The 24,016-nt window shown below is 35.3% G+C and overlaps 4 protein-coding genes across 5 annotated transcripts in view; 1 reads left to right on the forward strand and 3 right to left on the reverse strand.

The window, feature by feature from the left end:
* Positions 1–24,016, reverse strand: part of LOC129945900 (neurobeachin-like protein 1) — a 136,867-nt gene that overhangs the window by 49,970 nt on the left and 62,881 nt on the right. The gene's annotated exons all lie outside the window — the stretch shown is intronic.
* LOC129945907 (cuticle protein-like) lies at positions 3,599–5,826 on the reverse strand. Its single transcript, XM_056055870.1, has 2 exons — positions 5,464–5,826; positions 3,599–5,382 (listed from the first exon to the last, which is right to left on the reverse strand). The coding sequence occupies exons 1-2, from the start codon at positions 5,476–5,478 to the stop codon at positions 4,045–4,047; spliced, it is 1,353 nt and encodes a 450-aa protein (XP_055911845.1). The 5' UTR covers positions 5,479–5,826; the 3' UTR covers positions 3,599–4,044.
* On the reverse strand, positions 14,161–14,872 carry LOC129945916 (larval cuticle protein A2B-like). Its single transcript, XM_056055887.1, has 2 exons — positions 14,716–14,872; positions 14,161–14,645 (listed from the first exon to the last, which is right to left on the reverse strand). The coding sequence occupies exons 1-2, from the start codon at positions 14,728–14,730 to the stop codon at positions 14,262–14,264; spliced, it is 399 nt and encodes a 132-aa protein (XP_055911862.1). The 5' UTR covers positions 14,731–14,872; the 3' UTR covers positions 14,161–14,261.
* Positions 18,151–18,858, forward strand: LOC129945918 (larval cuticle protein A2B-like). The gene is made up of 2 exons (XM_056055888.1): positions 18,151–18,297; positions 18,361–18,858. Exons 1-2 carry the CDS (start codon positions 18,283–18,285, stop codon positions 18,724–18,726), a joined length of 381 nt encoding a protein of 126 aa, XP_055911863.1. The 5' UTR covers positions 18,151–18,282; the 3' UTR covers positions 18,727–18,858.

Raw genomic sequence — 24,016 nt, forward strand, 5'->3', positions numbered from 1 at the left:
TGCTGCATGAGTCTACGAGTACCAAACCAACCAATATATAAATGCCATTCACTTTGCCGGTAAAATAGGTATTTAACCAGACAAGCAGTTCAACTAGAACCAGCTAGCCAGTTAGCCAGCCGGCCGGCTTACCGTTTATTTATGAACTTTATATAAATGTTTGATATTGCTTGTAAAACGTATGGGTATTGTTATATACATTCGAGTTTGTAAGGATTGCTATTGATTTGAAATTATGTTCGAAATAAGATTCAGAAATACAAGTATTAATAATATGATGACAAAAGGGTCTTCCCAATATGAAGTTTCATTTTAAATATTTGAGCAGCTGGCATTATTGAAATTGTCTCCATTTTAATATTTGACAAGTTTAAACTACGCCTGATTTTAAAATAGAACTACAAAACACATGCAGTTGGTGGACAATGAAAAACTTGGGAACTTTTTGTGAAGAATCTTTGCTGCCTCCAGAAGTAAAAATGGTGGGAAAATTTGAGATATTATGACAAGTTATTATGAGCAACGCAAAAAAAGAAATGAAAATATTGCTTCTGTAGTGCTGAAAAAATACCAGGTTTTTTAATTCTTCTTCAATCTTTGGAATTTGGAATTCTAAATCAATGTTTTGCATGAAGACTTGAATGTTAAGCCTTTTAAAGTTCAAATAACAAAACCAGTCGATCACCAAAAACATGAAAAGGCTTTTTTATTTATGAAGTGAATTTTCGAAGCGGATAGCACTTTAAGTAGAAAGAATGTCACGTTTGTGATTTGAATAACACTTGTTGCCAAAATTTCGTTTTTTTTCGAGAGCACAAACAAAACAATGCTTTTTTAAAGAATTGAGATTTTAAATAAATTTTAATTTTTAAAATAAGCCCATTAGAAAATCATAAAAAAATTATAAGGCTTAGTTAAAATTTAAAATATGTTTTAACAATAAATTGTATGGTGAATTGCGAAACCACAAATCTTTCTCTTTTAGATTTTATTTAAATCATTTTATTACCTTACTTAAGTATTGGAAATTTTCATTAGTTATGAGTTTTTATTTGACTCTATATCAAGTTTTGAGCAAACCTTGAATTTAATACTTTCATAATTTTTTTAAACATAAATTCTTTTTAAACATAAATTTGTATATATTCAAAAACTTAATATAGTAGAATAATTCAGACAACTTATTTGTTTACTCAAACCGTTTTGCGTTTTTCTTCTCAAAATCATTTTAGCATTAATGGCTTACCGTTTCTTTCAGATTATTGTAAATTCTTCGAATATTATAGAAAATACAAATTTCAAATGAATATGGAAAAAAGGGAAAAACGCTTTTTTCATAAATTTGGATAGCCTCAAAAAGCATTATATACTTATAAGAGTTTTTTCGAATTTTAAAAAGTATCCGGTTTTTTAATAAGAGCGCTACAAACGTTCTTTTTATATAAAACAAAAACGGTTTTGGATATCAATGAAATTCTTTATTCCTGTGAAAACACGTTCGATACCATTATTTATGGAACTCGATTTCTTTTGCATGGCTACCACGGGCACGCTTGCAAAAGTTCGGACCCTGAATCCAACGGTTTTCAAGCATAAATCGATATTCGTACGAAGTTCATCAATCGTCTGTCGCTGGATTGTTGAAATAGACCAAAAACTTGACGTAGAAAATCCGAAAGGCCAGGTTGGATTATAGCCGAAAGTGCTCCAGAATAAGCTCAATGACTGATTTAATTAATCATTTATTAATAATTTCGGACCCACTTATATCAAATATACGTTCAAATAGCTCTCATGTTTCTAAAGTCGATCCAGATATTGATCAATATCTAGTCAGTAACAATTTAGAAGTCTTAACGTTGCCAATTGATATAGATTTAAACGATATTGATGGAACATCAGATAGCGATAGCAATTAATTTATTAATAATACATTTCTAATTCTTATATTTTATTTTTATCATAATTATTATAAATAACATAAAGTTTGAAGTTTATTAACCAATTAAATTTGTTACAGAAAAATAAAGCTTAAAAAATATTTGAAAGATAAGAAAAATAAAGTTTGAGTTCCAAAAAAAAAGTTCGCTGCTCAACTATTTTATTTCCAAAAAAGCTGGGCGGGGCATTAATTGCTGGGGTAAGTATGTACTTTTTAGTAATTAAAATAGATATTTAATGCAATAAGTGATTACATGCAAAATAATAAGGTTTCAGCCATTTAAACCATAGATAATAATTTCGCCGTTTTTCCTATGCACTCGTCCCACTGTGATGTCGCTCTGATTTTGTATCGTCTCTATTGAAAAACCATGTAGTATCTCAAAAACTTTGCGTGATACATTAATTTTGAAGTCGGAATTGAATGAGGCCATCAAAAGTCAATTTTTTTGACAGGAACGAAACTTTGTAGACTAGTCTTTACAACGAAATAAAAAACATTAATTTCTTTTAAAAACAATTGTTTTTTGTCAAAATGGACTGTTTTTATGGATAATAGATTCCTATATATATATATAGTGTTTCAATAGAGTCGCTGTCTACATTTAAAAGAGTCCTTTGCTTTTTTTGCTATAACTCGTCTATGAATTATCTTAATAATATTTCAACATAATTCAATATATCAAATCTTGCTTGGAAAAAAAAACACAATTGAAGGATTTAAACTCCAAACTAAAGACATTTACCACATCATTGAAAATGATACCGTGATTAATTTTGCTGTATAATAAATTATGTACTGTCTTTTTATAGTTTCTGCATTTCAACACCTAAAAATCAAAAAAGGCGTTGTTCATGTCAAAATAACAATTTAAAGATTGCTAACTGATTATGTATAAATATACGTGTAGGTACACGCACGTAATGTTTTGAGCAGCAAGCCACTATACACAGCACCAGTCTATAGAGGCACATTTAAATTACGTATTCTAATTGAGCTGCTAACACTCTTTGCCAAAAAGATACTTTGATAACAAAGCCTAGTCTAGTCATAGTAACAGTATTCAACTTCAATGTAATTTTTAGCTTTTCGTTTATTTTTATTATCAACCAAGCCACCAAAAGAAAAAAATCGATTAGCCAAAATTTTCACGAATTGATCAGAGATATGCAAACTTACCAACTAAGTACTATTTTTGCATAATTAGTAGGAAAAGTCTTGAGACTGTGTTGGGCGTTTTTGCTTTTATGTACATATAAAGAATAATATGTTTGATCAACTTAACGAAACGTAATGCGTTGAGAGACACTTACACTACAGTAAAAATAAGGATCGTTTTTTCGTTTTTTCGAACGCACTTATGTGAATCTGAATATTGGTGAAGTAAGGACAACAAAACAAGACTTCAGTTTTGACAGTTCAAATGTTTCTTTTCTTTGAGTTACACTTTTCGTTAAATTATGACGTTTAGTTCTGACAGCTAACAACAAATATAGTACTTTTTAATACATTTTAATTGAAGGGAACAATTCAAGGGTATCCAAAAGAAATACAACTTTTTTCATACAAAACTTAACGAAAGCTTTTTTTAAGAACAAATTGAAAGTTTCTTAGGCTTTCGAAAGATTTATTTTTTTGGTGATTCAATTATTGGGGCTATTAAGAAAAAAAGAGTTAAGTTTTTTTTAATTTTTTATTTATTTTTGTACTGAATTTCTTTATTCCAGTAAATGCAGGGTAATTCACTATTAGAGGTCTTGTTTTGTTTTGCTTTGCTCTCATCGCTTTTTTTCTTTTCTTTGTTTGTCTTGTTTTGTTTAACGATTACATACATATATTATATAGGTATAAATATATATGTTTTTATAAAAATTAAAAAATAATTAATTATTATGAATAGACTGAGTAGATAAAATATTATATAAATTGTATGATGATTATTTTCATATTGTATATCATTTTCTATATCGCGTTATATTACAAAAAAAAATAAAAATAAAATAAAAAAATGAAACATAAAAAGATAAAATAAATTGTCCATGATTAAAGCGCTCGTCGAATTAATAAGTGCAGGGGCCGGCTAAGTATTGCCGCCGCAGCTCTCAATGGTATCCGTGTCCTAAGGAGAGTCCATGGCCGTAGGAGATTCCTCCACCTAATGAGAGTCCGCCTAATGCAAGTCCACCGCCACCGATGGCGATTTTTGAGTAGGCTGGAGCCGAGGCAACAAGCGTAGGGGCGGCAGCAGCGTAGGCAATCTTGGAGATGGCTGGAGCTGCAGCTACATACGTTGGCGCAGCAGCGGCATAACTCACACTTGGAGCGGCAACCGAATAAGAGATCCTAGAGACGGCTGGAGCCGCTGCTACGAACGATGGGGCAGCTGCAGCGTATGCCACTTTAGAGATAGCCGGAGCTGCGGCTACGTACGTTGGAGCTGCTGCGGCGTAGGTCACCCTTGGGGCAGCGACAACAGTGGGAGCAGCGGCGGCATAAGTGATTTGTGGTGCTGGGGCAGCAACTGCATATTGAGCTGGAGCTGCAACTGCAATTTGAGCTGGGGCAGCTACTGCTACTGGGGCAGCAGCTACAGCAACTGGAGCCGGAGCGGCTACAGCTGCTACTTTGAGTGGACCAGCGTTGATGACTCCGGCTGATTTTTGGACGATAGCATTGAATCCGTTGATTTTGTCGGCGGTGTAGGTGACCTTGCGAATGGAACCGTCAGGTTCACTCAACGAATAGCTTCCATGGACCACTCCGTCCTTGAGAGATTCGGAGGCTGACTTGGAATCACCGGTGCTTGGGTCGGACACTCCGTAGCTGAAGCTGTATTGTGGATTTGGATCAACTGGTTCTGGAACGATGGCCTTAATGACTGGAGCAGCGGCAACTGCAACTGGTGCGGGAGCAGCCACAGCAACTGGTGCGGGAGCAGCTACTGCAACTGGAGCCGGTGCCGAAACGACCACTGGTGCTGGTCGAGCGATACTTATAGCTGGGGCAGCAGCTGCATACGTTACGGAAGGAGCAGCAGCTGCATACGTCACGGAAGGAGCAGAAGCTGCATACGTCACGGAAGGAGCAGCAGCTGCATACGATACGGAAGGAGCGGCAGCATAAGAAATCGATGGAGCAGCGTAAGAAATTGATGGGGCAGCAGCGTATGAGATGGAAGGAGCAGCAGCATACGAGATGGATGGGGCAGCGGCATACGAGATGGATGGTGCAGCAGAAACTGATATCGCAGGAGCAGCGGCGGCAACTAGTTTAGGAGCAGCGTACGACACTGAGACAGCTGGGGCTGCCGCAGCGTACGAGATCGACGGGGCAGCTGCCAGGCTGATTCCACCACCGAGTCCTCCAATGGCCCCGTATCCATGGCCCCCGTAAAGATGACCTGCCTGAGCTACGGCAGCCAGGCAGATTGACAGAACAACCTGCAAAGAACACAATTTTGTTTTGTTTTACGGTTAAATGGTCGAAAGGATGCTGGCAAAAGCTAAAACTGAGAGATTTACCTTTGCGAACATCATTTTGTGTCGACCTGCACTTAGAAGATTACAACTTTGGTTTGAGATACATTTCCTTGGATAACTTCACTTTTATAAGTGCGTCGATCGCTCAAAGAATGCCCAATGCCCCAGCCACCTGAGTTGGCCAGCTGCTGATCTGACGTTTGGATTGATTTCATCACTGAATAATTAGTTCAATTCCAAAATGATTGCACTTCTTCTCCTCTCTTTCTGGCTGTCGACGTTCGTCGCCTTGGTTGTACGAAGCGCACTCAGCTACTGCTGCTCCATGATGTATTATAGGTATTCACTAACCAATGCCTTGATGTTCGATATGGCAATCCGCATGTGAAGCTGTCCAAAAGCTGGAAACAAAAGTTGATTTGTGCTTCTGCAGAAGAATTTTCTGGGTGGTGTACCATATGAGCGGCAGCAAGTGATCGCCTTTTTGATGGGCACACCATATTATAGAACCGGTCTCGGCTTTGACGACGATGATGACGATGACAACGACAACTACAACGTCGACGAAGACAACAGCGACGACCGAGTCTCAGCACTTTGACTTTTAATGAATCAATTTAATTCGTTAATGCTTTTCCCCAAAAGAGATCACGCATTTATGGAGCACAACAAGATGCCAGATAAGTCGGCTTGCAATGACGAACCGTCTGACAGTTGTAACGTCTGAATCCAATAGACACTGCGTGACTTCGCGGCCGCATATTTTGATAGACGGGTGATGGCGATACGATGGGGTCGACGACGCGACGTTTTAGAAACAATTAACATGATTGTATAACCGATCTAAGCACGCATCTTGTGTGCTAGATATGATATTTGTACGCGTTACTGCATCAGGTGTATTATCACGGATTAATTGAAAATTTAACCTAAAAGAGTCACACATCACATCAGACTTCACAACTAAACGTCTAGGTCTGGGTTTGGGGAAAAATTCTGAACTTACGTGAGAGCATCACGAATGAGCCTTATGTCATCATTATAATAGAAAAAAAAGCTATGGAGATCGCTGGCCTTTGGCTGTTTGCTGACAAAAGATTATTTTATGTGCTTGAACTTCACCTTCAAATCCGAAAAGTTGTAAGAAATATTTTCAAGTTATTCCCCGAGTCGTAATAGGATTTTGTTTATTTATTAAAATGTACGGGAAACGAAGTGTTGTGTGAGTAGAAATTACAACATTTGCTGCAGAAATATTACGTTGAAAACATAAAGTATTTGTAAGTATTGGAAATATGTATGGAAAATCACATTTGCTTTTCCTTTTTGATTTAAAATATACGAATGTTTTACATAAATATAGCTGAATATTAATACTCCTTTCAATTTTTGCACAGACTTTTAATTACAAAAACGAAAAACAGTGAAATAGAAAGATTTAAACTGCCATTTCTGATCGAAAAATAGGTCACTTCAATCAGAAAATGATTAACGCAATAATTGAACTTTTTCTCAGATTTCGGGGCAGGTGTTAAACGTCTTATTGAAACTTTGGTCACTTCTTTTTCTTGTATTTTAGGTTCTTAAAGTTCAATGAGGAATAGCTCGGTCCCTAGCTAGATGTTTCCTGTTTCTTGCTATATGTTGGGTGAGGTCACTTTCCACTTGTGCGGGCCACCTAATCCGCGGTCTTCCTCTACTGCGTTGCCCTGTGGGTGTCGATTCGAAGACTTTTCGGAGAAGCATTGGTTTTACGCGCTCTATGTGACGCAGCCATTTTAGTCGTTGGGCTTTTACTCTTCTGGCTAAGTCTACATCGCTGTACAGCTTGTTGTTCCATCTTCTTTTTACTGCCCTTCTATCCATACGGGACCGTAGATCACACAAAGAACTTTTCACCCAATCTTATTTCATCCACTTTTGTCATAATCTATGCTTCTACACCGTAAAGCAGGACGGGGATGATAATGGTCTTATATAGCGAAGTTTAAGTGCCTCGAGAGAGGGTTTTGCTACTCAATTACTTTCTTAGCCGAACGAAACATTGTTTAGCAAGTTATTTTTGGTTTGATCTAAGCGCTGGTGTTGTTTTCTGCGTCCATAGCAGAGCCTAGGTAGACAAAATCCTTAACTACCTCAAAGTTACGTATGTCGATGGTGACGTTCATGACCGAGACATCGGGAACTTCCATTGACATCGCGCGGAGTTTTTCCGATTTTGTCAATGTCATCGGCATATGCCAGTAATTGGATAGATGCTTGAAAGAAATCATATGACAGAACATCACCTTGTCTACAGTTGTTTCCAAACTTTATGGTCATCCTACAAAAACGAGTTGGAAAGTTATTTCAAAACTAGACATGGCTTTATACAGCTCTTCCCTGTAGATGCTGTCGTATGCAGCCTTGAAATTGATGAAAAGATGTTGGGTGTCGATTTGATGTTTTTGGGTTTTCCCCAGGATCTGCCGTAATGTGAATATTTGATCGACCGTGGACTTTCCTGGTATAAAACCACTGTGATAAGGACCTATCAGGTTGTTGACGATGGGGTTTAGACGTTCACATATGTATTACGGCAGGCAAGATTTTGTAACCAATTTTAAGTAGACTGATACCTCTATAGTTAATCCAGTTTAAAGGGTTTCCTCTTTTTTAGAATCGGGCAAACAATACTGAGGTTGCATTCATGGGGAATGCTTTCTTCCGGCCATAACCTACAGATAAGATGGTGCATGCTCCTAACCAAATTATCTCCAGTTGCTTTAAAGAGCTCAGCATTTAAGCCATCTGCTCCAGCGGCTTTGTTAGACTTCAGATTAGATATAACTTTACTTCGTCTAAGTCGAGATGACGGGATTGTTGACTTTCGTCGTCTTGGTTGAATGGATCATCCTGCCTGACAGGGGAATTCGGTTCGTCGTCGCCTTCAGCGTGAAAAAATTGCGTTTAAAGGATTCTGAGTGCCAAAGACCGACAGAAATCGACAAACTTTGGTTTTCTACAACATTATGGGTTACAAAGTTTTTAGTTCTTGACTAGTCTCAATAGCAAACGTTTCTTAACAATTTCTCTATTGCAGGAAGAGGAAACTCTTAACGGCTACCCAACTTGTTAGTAAAGTTAACAATTTTGTCATGTTAAAGTACACGAAAGAGCAACGTCTGCAAATTATACAATTGTGATAATGTTGACCGCATATTTAAGACCTTTAACTCCTATGAGTTGGTCGAAGTGTCGAAAATATTGTTGCCGTTCAAGCGTCCGTAAGAAAAAATCCAAGTCAGTTAATTCCACAGCAGGCGTTCTCGAAGATTGGTCATCGCTCAAACCACCTTATGGCGTACATTTCTTAATAGCTATCATTAAAATCGATCCGGAAAATGTTTTGACTCGATATTTGATGGCGTTCCCTTTATTAAAAATGAAAATTATATACTGATCTATTGGAAATCACACTTTTTCTTCTCTAAAAGTGTATTTTTCTATTTTCCGGACTGAAATTCATTTTCCTAAACAGCTGATAATTAAATGTTCCAAATTCACACAACTTGTAGTACCCGTGGCATGATGGTTAGTGCGTTGGATTGTCATGCAAGGGGTCTTGGGTTCAATCCCTGCCTGTGCCAGCTAAATTTAAAAAAAATAATTTTCGCGGGTACTACCTCTTGCGAGGAATTGACAAATCCTTCAAGAGTAATTCTTGTCATGAAAAAGTGCTTTCTCAAAATTAGCCGTTCGGATTCGGCCTTAAATTGTAGGTCCCTTCCATTCCTGACAACAGTACTCGCACACAGGAATGGTTTAGAGTTGTAAGTCACTAGGCCCTGGTTCACAACGGACTGTTGCGCCACCCCATTTGATTTTGAATTTCACACAACTTCAATGACAGATTTCCGCCAGTAAAAATTTGTCGGTGGATTTCAACAAGAAATTTTTGTTCAATAGCATACATTTTTAATGATAGCTATAAACGACCTGTCAAAAATTCTTATGTTTGTTTTCAATGATAAAAATCAGTGATAGCTATAACTGGCGCATTAGGATCTCGGTTTACTCAAGGTTTACAAGATCAGGCTGAGTCATGAACTGAAGACGATGAACCATTTGAAGCGACGACACGCCAGTTCTTCAATTGAATTAGAAGTCAAGTATCTATTGGAAAACCTTTAATCGGGTTATTTAAAATTAAACCTTTTAATGGAAAACCCTATAATAGTTAATTTATTTTGATATTTCTTTTGAGTTTGTATTAATTTTTGTCAAATAATTTATAAATTTGAATTCCTTTTTTGACAGATTTACTTAATATATGTTTTTTCTTAATAAAATGGTAGAAGTCTTATAGTATTCCTAAAAAAATCCATCAAAAAGTAAATCTGATTCTTAAGTGTTTAATGATGCCTTGAATTTTTTTCAAAGAATAACTCAATTAAAAGTTAAGTATAAGAAAATAAGGAAAAAAGAAAGAAGCAGTTACACTTTCATTTTTCACGCATGTCAAATATGTACATATCCAAATACCCAAAATAAAAATCATACTTTTAACTGTGAAATATGTTGTAATGAACATATACAAAACGTATTTTTGAGTAATTTCTATGGCCATTCAATTAAACCGATTTTTAATAAGTCAATGGTCCTTTCCATTTCATGGGACACCAACACCAGACATCTACTATTTTTGACCAAAACAACATTGAAAATTGTCTAAATCTGGAGTTTGAAATGTGGATCAACATCAAAAGTGTTTCGATTCAATTTGAAATAGGAAAAAACGCAAACCACCTGTCAGACCTTGTATCCGTTTGGTATGTGCTTCGATGGCATGTCGACTGTCCAAAATGACTAAGTGACTTACTGACCAACAACGCGACGGACATATGGATGACCGCCTTTCAGCAGATACCTAACCTATACTATGTATATGTAATTAATTTGCCCGAATTGTCTTAAAATGATTTCAATTCTGATGTAAGATTTTGATTTGTGATAATAATTAAAGGCATTGGTTGTGTTTTCTGTGGCATGCTGCATGCATCACGCACTGCGATGTCAAACATATCGGTTAAATGGAAGGTTTCTGTTTCGATTTCTGTTACCATTACTATTACTATTTCAGTTTTAGTTTCTGTTTCTAAGCCAATCTTTTGCGTTAACAAAGTGCACTAAAATTGCAAAATTTACAACAACTATGTTACAAGCTTAGGCCTACTATCTTTAACTTATTTTACTTACTGAACAATGTTACGTTTAATTTGCGCTTGAAGATTATTTATATGGTGCGAAATTGTTGGGTTGGATTTTTTTTTTTCTGTTTTATATTTTAAAAAGGTGTCACTTCTTCAAAAATAGGATTCTTCAAAACATGTTTTGTGGTGACAACTTGGGTGAAACATTCAATTTTAGTTTATTCGTTGAACCTTTCAGGTGTGAGATATAATAGCTCTTGTTGTAGTGAAGCAGTTTTTAAAAATTGGAAAAAGATAATAATTTTGTGCGTAAAGTTAATAATGTTAGAAGATTGAAAGTAATGTAAGTACATAAATAAATCACGAATTTTATTTTGGCCAAAAATAAGTGGTCTAGAACATTTGAGTTCGAAATTGGATTCACTTTATATGCACAGAATATAATTTGTTTTTTACCAATTAAGATCACAACTTAAGTTAAGGTTTTATAATTCAAGAGTGTAAAGTGTTTGCAACATTAAAACAATTTTAATTTAACAGTGATTGAGATGATTAAAATATACAAAAATGATTGTAAAAATAAAACGAGGATGGAATGCAAGATGCAACCCGCACCTAAAATGCACATTTGACAAAAAAAAACTTGAATTTAAAGAGAAAAAAAAGTTAGTATCATTTTTGGTAGGTTTTTATTTTTCTAAGGAAAATCAGTCACATTAAAAATTTTACCAAAATGTAAAATACGTCAATTTTCTTAGTAAAATTTATTTGTTTTTGTAACCATAACATATTTTGTTTTAATAAGTCAGATGTTTGTTGTAAATGCATAAGTTTTCAGTTTTATATAACGTTGTAAAGTTCGGTCAATTCGTCATTTGATTTTGCGCAGAGACGCGATTGTTGAATTGAAATTTTTGACATTTCTAAACGTTTTAAGGTCTCTAGAATCTAGATTTTTAGAGAGGTTTCTATGTGTGCGTGTCTACATACGTTCGGGAACCTCTTTTCGTCGTCTATAGTTCAAGAACCAGTAGAGATATCGACTTCAAATACACATTTGTACACAGAGAGAATATATTTCTGGGAAGCATTCCCTATAGGATCCTCTCTGCCGTATTATGTGAACGTCTGAAGCCGTTAGTGAACAACCTTTCCTTGTCTGAAGCCAAACTGATAAGGGCCTATCTTATCAGTGTGGCTTCAGACAAGGAAAGTCCACTATTGACCAAATATTCACACTACGGCAGATCTTGGAAAAAAACACAGGAACGTCAAATCGACAGCCACCATCTCTTTATCGATTTTAAGGCCGCGTATGACAGTATTTATAGGGAAGAGCTCTACAGATTAATGTCTAGTTTTGGCATCCCTGTCAAACTTAATCTTTTGTGCCGAATGACGAGGAAGAGTGCACGATGCTCTATGAAGGCTGGAAAAGATCTCGCCGATGCATTTGATGTCAAAAAAGGTTTTCGACAAAGCGATGCACTGCCATGCGACTTCTTCAACATCGTTTTGGAAAGAATTGTGCAAAACTCAATTGTCAACACTAGAGTCACAATCTTTGAAAGGACCATCCAATAACTCAGATACGCAGATGATATTGACATAATTGACAGATCAAAGCGTGATGTCAGTGAAGAGTTTTTGAGGATTGCGACGGAAGCGAAGAAGATGGGTTTAGTAGTCAATGAGGGCAAGACCAAGTATATGCTGTCATCAAAAAAGGTCATTGAACAACGACGTCTTGGACAAAACGTCACGATGGCAGCTATTACTTTGAGGTGGGTGAGGACTTTGTCTATCTAGGCACCGCTATAAACTCAGACAACGACACCAACGCTGAAATCAAACGAAGAATAACTCTTTCAAACCGCTGCTTCTTTGGACTTAGAAGGCAATTGAGTAGTAAAATCCTCTCCGGTTCTCATATATGGTGCTGAGGCCTGGATTCTGTCAAAGAAAGATGAGAGCATTTTTGGATCTTTGAAGAGAAAAATTTTTCGGGTGATTTTTGGTCCCGTATGCATAGATGGAGAATGGAGGAGAAGATATAACGACGAACTGTACGGGCTGTACAGCGATACTGAAATAGTTATCAACGACTTCTAGGCTAGGTCATTTACAGCAAATGGACATCAACGCTCCAGTCCGGAGAGTTTTCGAATCCAATCAAGAGCAGTAGAGGAAGGCAGCGAATTAGGTGGCGCACGCAGGTGAGTGAAGACCTCAACCAACTTGGCGTGCGAAACTGGAGACTGCTGGCTAGGGACCGAGCTGGTCCTCCCGTTTATTAAATCCAACTGTCAGTTTTCTTTTTATAAAAATTAAAGTCTACAAAAAGTACTAAACCAAATTGGTAAAAATTGATGTTCGATCCTCGATATATTATAAATAAATGAGAGTAATGACTTCGAAAGGATTTCATTCTGTGCTGAAGTTTTTTGTCAACGTAAGAAAATTGTCTTAGAAAAATCCACTGTATTTTTTATTTGCAAAATAAAAACTTTCCAAAAATGCTACTGAATAATTAAAAATTGGGTGGCGCAAAAGTCTGTTGAGAACTAAGGCCTAGTGATTTACAACTCTCAACCATTAATGTGTGCGAGTACTGCTGTCAGTTTTGGTTTTCGACTCGTTAACAAAATCATAATATTTTAAGTTAAAAAAAAGTTATTTTTTTAGAAAAATTCCATTGAGAACATTTTTTGGGAAACACGAAAATCGAAAAAAAAACTGATAAGGAATGGTTTTCGGCTCAATACTAGAATTTAAAATTTTGCACCTCAATGAAAATCAGCCAATATTTTGTTAAAGTTTTACATATCTACAAACGGGTAAGGACGAGCCATTATCAGTGAGGGTTGTATCCCAGCCTCTTCATGTTTAAAGAAATCGGTTGATAAATGTGCACCATTTATTTCCCGGTACCAGTAAATACTTGTTTAGAATACCATGGGCTAAAAAACTATTAAAAATAGTTTTGGACTGTGTGTAGGTGTGATACATCAACGCAAAACACTTATTATGATACAAATTGGAAAAATAATCAGAATTCGATCTAGAAAGGGGTGGAAAGAAAGTCAGAACAAAGATGGAAATTAGACTAAAAAATCAATTAATGCGATCTCCGATTATACACGACTCAAAGAGTTTTCGTTTCGAGATATTCGGAAAGTTTCTCCGACTTATCTTTGAATTGCAACCAAATGCATTTTATCTTGTTTCTTCCAACGAAAAAATTGGTTTGCGGAAGCAAATAAATTTAATAGAAATGCATGTCGAAAACTTTCTGAAGTAGTTCCGTCAAAGTTTCTGTAATACGAAATTGTTTGCTGGAAATCTTGATATTATTATTTGTAAACCATAATTTATTTAAAATTTCCGACGAAGTTTATCCTGACATAAGGACCAATGTTATCTTTCTAAACGTGATGGATTTACTTCCTAGAGATCTAGAAATATAAAGAAATGTCAACATTTTCAATTTGACACATCCGAATTATTACAATAGTTTTCAATGGTTAAAAATACAAAATGCACAATGTAGTAAAAAAATTAAAAAATCTTATTTATTAAACTCATAAATAACTTATTTAAAAAATAATCAAAACTTATTTAACTATTGCACAAAATTTGTTGGAACCATTAACCAAAAGCTGGTACTGGTGCACCAAATGGAGCTGCAACAGGGACCGCGGGTCTTGGAGCAATCAATGGTCCTCTTTGTACAACAGCATTGAATCCATTGATGGGATCAGCAGTGTAAATGACAGTACGAATAGTGCCATCAGGTTCGGCAACAGAGTACGAACCCTTAACAACATCACCCTCTCGGGTCTCTTGTTGACTCTTGCTATCGCCGGTTAGAGCATCTTGAACATTATAAGCAAAAGTATATTGTGGATGAGGATCATAGTCGGTGTTGATTGCAGCCACTGGTGCTACCGCAGCTGGAGCAGCAAATCTTTGACCTTGAAAAAGGACTCCACAGTTAACCGCTGACACAAGGACACAGCACACAATTGCGATCTTATTAATGACAAATTACAAACCAAATTAATTCACTTCAAAGAGCAAACATAAAACAAGAATATCTTACCTTGATGAATGCCATTCTTTTAGATTGTTATTTTTACTTAACGAGTTATTTTCGTTATCGATGAACTTTATTGAATGATAACTTTCAAACCTTGACGTTGCTTTTTAAATGAAAAACTTATTCATAATTAAAAAACATCCAACTAGTTGGATTGTATAAATCATCACATAACAAATTGCATAAAAAAAAACACCGCCACCGCTATCGCCACCCACCGCTCATCACATTTAACTCAAAAGTTCAAATAAGTCACCAATTCATTTCCTAATTGAAAATCGATTCAATTAACGAATATGTAATCGTGAATTGTTGCATTAAAAAGCGTGCCAATTCGAATCCCTTTCCTTACTTAATTACGTTTACAAACAACAACAAATAATATTAAAGTCTGTGCAATTCATCGGGAAACCCATAAGTATGATTCGATAATGGTAGGGAGTATGTATGAAGAGTTGAGGTTATGTGATTAAAAATTTTGATACTTTTTATTCAAATTGATTTTATGTAGATCACGAGGCTTGTAAGTCATATAAAAATGTATGATGGTGTCTTCAAAATATATTATGAATTATATTATTTTAAATTGTCCAGTAGAAGAAATAGCTAGGTACACTTTGTACAGTGAGGTCTATCAGGGCGTTTAAATGACAGAAAGTAAAGTTTCAAACCAATGTTTGATTTCAGTTCCGTAAAAAACATTTCACCATTTTTAACTTTTCTCTTGTCTTTATCCTAAAGAATACTGTTATTTAAAAAATTGTATTTAGTCGAAAATGTTGCTCGCAAAAGCCCTAAACAGAAAATTTGACACGTTTGACTATGTTGTTATATTGCGTTAACGAAAAGAGGTGGTAAACTCGAATTTTAAAATATACCAACATTATTCAACAATTACAACAATTCAAGGGTTTCTTCTATTCAAATGAAAAATTTACTCAGCTATGATTCACATCTTATTTAGAAAGAAAATGTCATTAGTTGCTCTTGACGAATGTCAAATTACCGGAAACAAGACGTTTTTGATTTTATCCACATTTCTAGTAATGAGACTAAGTAGGAATTAGATCAACTCCAATTGTTAACCGCTGGGAATGGATTAAGGTCAAAAATATCTGTGTAAACTAATACCTGTGTTTTTTTGGCATTCTATAAATAGTGTAGTAAAAAATCCCCAAGAAAAAGCATTGGCAGTAGCCAGATTTTTGTATTTAAAAATTGGTACAACTGAAGGAAGATTTATCAGTATAATAATAATAAGAACACACAAATAGAAAGAGAATTTTCAAGAAGAAATGGTTAGAAAACATCTAGAAATTAAGATTCTATAACAAAAAAACGTTCATTAAACAATTGATTCAAGAAGAGGGTTTGTTCGTAGACTACTACATTAACACGTCGTGTTAAAGCGAGCTTGAAGCTCACCTCAATTCTTTATATACCTGAATCGATTTGAAATGAGCTTGATTCACAAAATTTGTGAAGAAAAACCAGTGCGGAGGAGTTGGTTTTACAGAAAATGCATTATAATCTATTTATTTTTCATGTTTGTGTACAAAAATATTGTTTTGTTTCAATCAAATTAAAAAACAAATTGCACATGCAGTAGGGTGCATATTCTTATATGGTGCTGAACTGATCAGTTCTTCATTGTTTAACACGGTATCAACCTATTTCACTTGCATTTCATAAGAAACATCGAAACAGCATTTGTATTTTAGAAAGTGCTGTCAAACTTAATCATTTTTAAAACTTCTTGTGCGGTGGCAACACCAAGTAGATTTATTTAATCTAAAATGAGATAAACCTTTGGTGGAAACATACAAAACTTAATTATCTTTTCTACTGTTTTCTCTTGTAAAATACGATCAGAGATATTTGATATATTCCTTTTTAGAACACTAATTAGTAGCCTATTATTAGGTGCTTCCTGCTTTTGGACATATTACCATTGTCAATCGTTTCTTGTTTTATTTGGTGGTGTCACACAACTTGGGCGAAACATTATTAGGGCTAATATCTTAACCGGCATTGGAAAGCGTGAAAAATGTAATTAATCTTCGAATCCCAATAATTCCTTCAGGTTTATAATGCCAATTCAAAGGGCTTCAAATAAATTTAGTTTCGCTATGATAAAGGGTTTTTCAATTGGCTCGGCTAGATTTTGGCAATCCCTTGCAGCCATTTTGTTTTGGTGACATCTGTCAAATCTTTTGTTAATTATTCAGTTGTTTATGCCAAATGATCATGGCAAGTTCCACAATAGAACAGCACGTTCAAATGATAAAGCTTTATTATGAAAATGAGTGTTCGTTAACGCAAACGTTGCGCTCATTGCGTCCATTTGACGGTAGACGTTGTTGCCCTTTACATACGACTCTTCAACGTTTGATGGCCAAATTTGAAACAACCAGTTTAGTATATGGACCTGCACGACATGTGGTGCCAGAAGAACGGCGCCACGTGCAACACAGCAAACGCCACGATTGACATTTTGCATGAACGATTTCTCGCAGGGGTGATGTGAATTGGCCACCGCAAGACTTTTTTTGTGGGGTTTCTTGAAGTCGCAGGTCTATGCAAACTAACCACAATCGACCGATGCCCTGAAGGTGAACAAAACATAGGCCATCGTTCAAATTCAGCCGGATCTTTGAGAAAGAGTCATTGAAAATTGGAGCACTCGGATCCGAGGCGGGCATTTGAATGATGTCATATTCCTGCATACATACATGCACCTTTCAAATAAAAAAATAACACACAACTTGTTTTATTCCATTTCAAAATCTACCCGCCCTTAGGGCAAGCACTAGAAGTAGCGGGAATGAACTTAAAAAAGCCATGCTTCTTCTATTTTACCTGTCTCAATTGTCTTAAGATATTAATAATTTTGTTTTTGATTTCATAAGGCGTGTGACTTGCCACCCATCTCTCATTTTAAGGAACTTCGACCATTGTGCTCTTGAAAAAAAGAAGGTCTTCAAAATTTGGAAAGTTTTTCATAAAACTTTAGAAACACTCTTTGGCCTCACTGTTGTTTATTTTTCAATGTATGATGAAAAGCGCAAGTTTTTCTCTGAAACGCCGCAATCACCACCGTCACTGCCGCCAGCCGTCGCCAACGGCAAAGGTTTGGGCGTCATAAGTCTAAAACAAGAAGTGTACGTGCGGTAAGTTGTGATGGCAAGGCCTTGATCGTTCGCTATGAATACTAATACTTTTGTTTTGGTTTTTTTTTTTTCTTAATAATTTCACTTTTGGCTCTGATTATCAAATCTGCAGTTAAGTTGCATCGATTTAGTATACGGATAAATTATTACGGTGGGCAATAAGTCATGATGACATACTCTACTATGTACAATTTAGTGCTAATAGACATTAAGTGATATGGTTTGTCCCATTTTATGTGATGGGTCAGTTGAATGGGCGTGGGGACAGTTAAACAAGTTTTGATGAATTTTTTCATTTAAAAGAAGCTTCAAATTATAATATCAACATCATTTGTACTTCAATTGTTGAACTAAATTATAAAAAAGGAACTTAGTGTTTTTAATTCAATAAATCGACAAAATGGTTTTAATCAAGGTAAAGTTGAAAAAATCATTATGGACAATTTATCAAAAGACTAATTTGTGAAAATTCTGTTAGATTGCAATTGCTTGTGTCCTAATATCAGCAGTTAGCTGTGGTCACCTTTTCGCAGGCCAAGGATTTGCTGCTCCTGCTGTTGCACCTGTGGCTACAATCAACACTGAACATGATCCACATCCGCAATATACCTTTGCTTATAATGTTCAAGATGCTTTGACTGGAGATAGCAAGAGCCAGCAAGAAACCAGGGAAGGAGATGTTGTAAAGGGTTCCTACTCGGTTGCTGAACCTGATGGTACCATTCGTACTGTCATCTACACTGCTGATCCCATCAATGGTTTCAATGCAATTGTTCAGCGAGGACCATTGGTTGCACCAAGACCAGCTGTTCCTGTAGCTCCAGCACCAGTTCGATTCTTTTAGAAAATTCGTGTGAATACTTTGTTTTCGTAATTAGTAAAAGTGATAATAATTTATAAGAGTTGTCATAAGAAATTTATAGTTGAAATAGTAATAGTTAATTAGCCACAAGAATTATAATATAATTAAACAGTAGTAGATGCATCCATAAAAAAAATATTTTTATTAGTTGAAGAAATTCTTTAACTTGGGGTTAATATATTTTGTGCATAGCTCTAGAGCACACTTTTCGAATAAGTGATTGCATGAACAAATTTCATTCAATTAGGATTATAAGTGTTTGATGTTTTGTTAATATTTAAATTTTAACAACAATTGTTTTAAAAGTTTGATTTGAAAAACAAGTTTGGAATCTCAAAATTTCCCCTTTACAATTCTGTTTCGTTATTTCGAAGTCTCTAGTTGTGAATTTAAAATTTGTTTTTCTTCTAAATGATGAGCTCAAAAATTACTTTTCTATTCTTAACGTTTATTTTTATTTTGAGCAAAAAGTGAAGCTAAGAAAACTACAGGTTTTGCTGGAAATAATACTCTGGAGTTTCAGCAATTATGTTTATGTGTTCTGGTAGGATTAGAGCACTTAAATAGCATGATACCTTAAGTTCCTTTTTTTTTAGATTTATGCCTAACTTTTGGTTGTGAATGTAATGGAATAGGTTTTTGTCACTAGAAATAAAGGGGGTTTCTAATAAGGGTTTTCATTTTGAAAAGCCTGCTATTTAGTAATTTTTGAACCTGTCATCTTTAGACATTTAAGAACTACGAGTAAGAACTGCGTCATAACTAGAATTGGAATGATTTATTGTTAACTAACGCATTGAAATAGCTGTATACAATTTAATGCAAAAATGACGAAGATCATTTGGAGATATAGTTAGAAAAACTAATTCACTTTTTCGTCGTCATGAAAAACTCTTCTCGGATTGAGTTTGAGAGAACCCAGATTTGCCTATTCCTAGTTGATTTAAAGAACTTGGCATTGCACAATCTGTATCTTGCATAAAGAGTAAGGTTTCAAGACTTTAAATGTTAAATTAATACAGGAACTGGTCTGGTTGACTTGGAGATGGCCTTCGAGACCGTATGGAGGGTCTGTATCTAAAGCTGACCTGACTTGGCATAAGTAAACCACTGTTGTTTATGCTTTATGACATGCTTAATGGTAGACGATTTGTTGTCAAAATTGGAAATGTAACATCTACCAAAATCTTCGATATTAAAATTGGTAAACTCGCAATCTTGTTCAGAATTTACACCAAATAGTCCAGTTAATAAAGGTTTTCACCACAAAAAAAAAATCCAACAGTTTTGAAACTTGGCACACTTACTAAGGGATGTCGGGTGATGACCCAAAAAAAGGACCCAAGAATCCGACGTGAGCTCTAGCGGCAGTTAAGAGAAACATGGAGTTTGTTTCAGTTTTTCACGTTTACCTCGAAAACTTTTTGTCGTATCAAAAAATTTTATTTCACAAAAATAAAGCTCATTAAATTTTATAAAAAAAGCTTTGATGATTTTGTTCGTATAGTTTATAAAATAACTCAAGCCAAGTGAAGAAGAGAAACATACGGTTTTTATCGGTTTTTCAGGTTTATCTCGAAAACTTCTTGTAGTATCAAAAATTGTATTATTTTTTTGCAATTGGCATTTAAGGAAAACATTTGTTTTTTTTCACGAAAAGAAATCTTATTAAATTTCCTAAATAAATATGGTATGCTTTTTTTCGTGTCTGTCATCATCCACAAAAAATCTGTAGTATTCAATTTTGATGTCCTTTCTTACTTCTGAAACTCGTTGGCCTACTGTATGGCTTATTACCTGCATGCCTAGAGAATTAACATCTGTAGCAAGTTACTTTATCATCTCCAACGATGCTGATTAACTTGAAGGCCATTTCCTTTTATCAGAAATTTGACTACGCGGCAATGATTTCTTTACTTTGTATATGAAGAGGCTGGTCAAATGTTATCACTAGGCATTTTTGGTAAAATTTTGCAACACAAACTGCCTAGTGCAATGCAGTGTAAAGTGTATTATAGTCGGACGGTGGAGAGTTTATGAACGGAAGAGGAATGATTTTAGTTTTTGTACTAAACAAGCCTGTTGTTATTGATTGCATGTACCCTTTCCACCCTGGAACATCTTAAATGCCAATAAACTTTGATGCCAACCAAAGAGTGTCATATGGTTTTCGCTGTAACATTTCTTCGGAACACGCATTCACGTTCTCGAAAATTAAATTTTTTAATCCGTCATCTGTTTTCTGAAATGTTTCCAAAGAAAGTACTCAGCTTATTTCGCTCAAAGAATGTAATGTATTTAATCTATCTAACTCAAATTGGTTAAATGAACCTCTGGAATCTGAATCGCATGTGGCAATATATATCCAACAACTGAGCTTCATAACATGAAGCAGAAAACCCTAAGGTTTACCAAATTCTGTAAAATAAGCTTTCTGTATATAAATAAGACAAGGCTGCAAAGCATTGGAGACATGCATTACCTGGGACGCACAACTGATATAATGCTATGCCCTATTGCGATGCACTTCCTTTTCCTATTTTTAATGTACGTTTTCTTTAGTATAAGAGTTTCTGTTTTAGGGTTTTAGGTACACAATCGTCATCATTTGAAAAATCATCACATGTTTTCCTTCCATGAATATTGAGTTATTTTACAAACTATAAACTAATAATCTTTAATTTTGTAAAAGATTATTTTTTGATACGTCAAATAGTTTTCAAGATAAACCCGAAAAACCGAAAAAACATATTTTTCTGTTCACTGCCGATAGAGTTATTTTATAAACTATAACAGAAACAAACTAAATCATCAAAGCTTTTTTTATAAAATTTAATGAGCTTTAATTTTGTGGGACAAAATTTTTTGATACGACAAATAGCTTTCGAGACAAACGTGAAAATTGAAAAAAAAACACAATGTTTCTCTTAACTGCCGCTAGCTAGAGCTCACGATTCTTGGGAACTCTTTTTTGGGTCATCACCAAACATCACTTAGTAAGTGTTCCAAGTTTTAAAACCGTTGGATTTTTTTTTAAGTGAAGGCAATTTTTTTCGTTTTTTGACTGGACTAAGTGATCTGATAGCAAGTCTGACTCATCCAGTAGCGTACGTCGACGACCTAATAGCGTATAGAACGGCCGCGAAAATTGAGGTTATCAAGACACTTTTGCAGGGTGAGTACGACAAGATTCAGCAATATTGCGATGACTGGAAGTTGAAAATCAACCTTCAAAAATGCGAAACTATTTTAAGGACTCCGTTGTATTGAGCCTCAAGGGATACGAGAAAGAACTGGAAAAATCGAGTCATCGTTGGACCAATTCGACAGCCACTGGCGAATAAAAGTGTAGTAAAGTACCTTTCCATCTGCTTGGATCAGGACTTGTATTTCGAAAGATATATGAGTGCTACTCTGAACAAAGCTAGGGCAGCCTTTACCTTGACAAAATGGTTGTTTTTTAGCAGTCGTCTTGACAGCAGAGTGAAGGTTATTTGCAACATGGCTCTTATTCGGCCGATGATTGCCTATGGGTGCCCGGTATGGTTAAACGTTGCTCCATCTCAAATTGAAAAGATTCAGGTGCTTGAGAGACAATGTCTGTGAGCGTTGCCTTGGACTACACAGAACACCAGAGTCGGACTACAAACTTTACTATTCCAACCAGATTCTGTGCAACAGAGTCAACATAAACAGAATAGATAATTTCTTGCTGCTGAGGCTTGGTAGGGGTACGTTGCGAAAGCAATTTTGTCAACTAACAGCTTAATTGTTGGGGCTTACCACCCTAACAATGAGTACTACGAAAGTGCACGTTTACGCGGCAACATTCTGCCCGAAGCTTTCCTCTATGTACACAATAGAGGGCTGAGCGTTATCTATAGGTACGCTGATTTAAATAAAAACTTTTTTAAATTAATTTGAAAAATGTAAAAATTCGTTAATATTACGGTAATTGTTTTTCTACAAAAATCACAATCAACTTCAAGAAATATAAATTTAAGCGACATTGCATAAAGACTTGTAGAAACAGTCAAATATAAACTATTTTAATTATTTTGAATGCAAGAAAATTCAACTTTAAAAAAACAGATGCATACAAAGTCTGATGTCCTCCATTTAACTTGCAAAACAAATTGCTTTGTTAATAATGATATCCGTTTAAAATTTATATACAATACTTAAAAATTTCTATTAAATAAATCGAAGCTATAATTCTTACATAACTGACATCCAATGAATTATTCACGTGGAATACACTAAGTCTGAGTGAGTCTCCGTAGACTACTCCATACTTAAACTTGTAGGCTTATCTATGACTTTTGTCCACTTCAAGAAATATAAAACTAAGACCAACCAAATGATCGTATCAATGGACAATTTACAACCATTCGAGCACACTTTTACAGCCATATGCCTCTAAAACCCACCAATAAGCGGAACTTACATACAGCGTCTATTTATTGCTGAGATTACGTCAAGAGTATTATAGGTACGCGAGCGTACAAGCAGCAACGTTTAGAATCTTAAATAATCTAGAGCCGAATCGACAATGAGCCCAGCTTTTATTCCCAAAAAGTTACGAGTATGTGTCTTGTAGTTACATGAGTTGACATCAATTTAATACACCTTCTATGTTATAAAAGACAAAAGCTAAAAGAAACAACTAAAGCTAAGGCAGGCAAAGGCTTAAGGCTGTGAAGGCTGTTTTTTTTTTAAGGCTTAAGGCGTGGCATAATATAATATTCGGGTCTAAATTTAATTCAAAACAGTTGCGCGTTGCGTATGGATATCTTTCTCTTTCGTCGTGTGTATATGATATAGTCTTAGATCTCTGTCTCTATGGAGTGTGAGATATTTACAAGACTGAGGTAAATGTTTGATCTTATAGAGGCTGCCTTGAGGATAGACTTATGCGAATGCCAAGAATTATTGAAAGTGCAAGCGTATCGAAAGGAAAAGCCGACACAGCTCGCGCGCACAGGAAAAAAAAAAAATATTTTTGTAGGCCTACATCATCGGTGCGTTTCCTTGGCTGTCGAATATTTTTGAAATGTGAATGGACGCATTTAATTGAATTGGCTGCTATCGATAGAGGCGCATAATAGGCACAGGTATCTATAGGCATGCAAATTTAACTTCATCTGATTAAATAAATTCATTATTGAATCGACTTAAATAAATAAGAGATAAGAAAAATTAATATTAATTTCGAGCTTGCGTTGATTTTAGCAACGTGTAGAAAAGTTATCACAGTCGTTCTTTTAATTGT

The sequence above is a fragment of the Eupeodes corollae genome, chromosome 2, assembly GCF_945859685.1.
Source record: "Eupeodes corollae chromosome 2, idEupCoro1.1, whole genome shotgun sequence".
Lineage (NCBI taxonomy): Eukaryota > Metazoa > Arthropoda > Insecta > Diptera > Syrphidae > Eupeodes > Eupeodes corollae.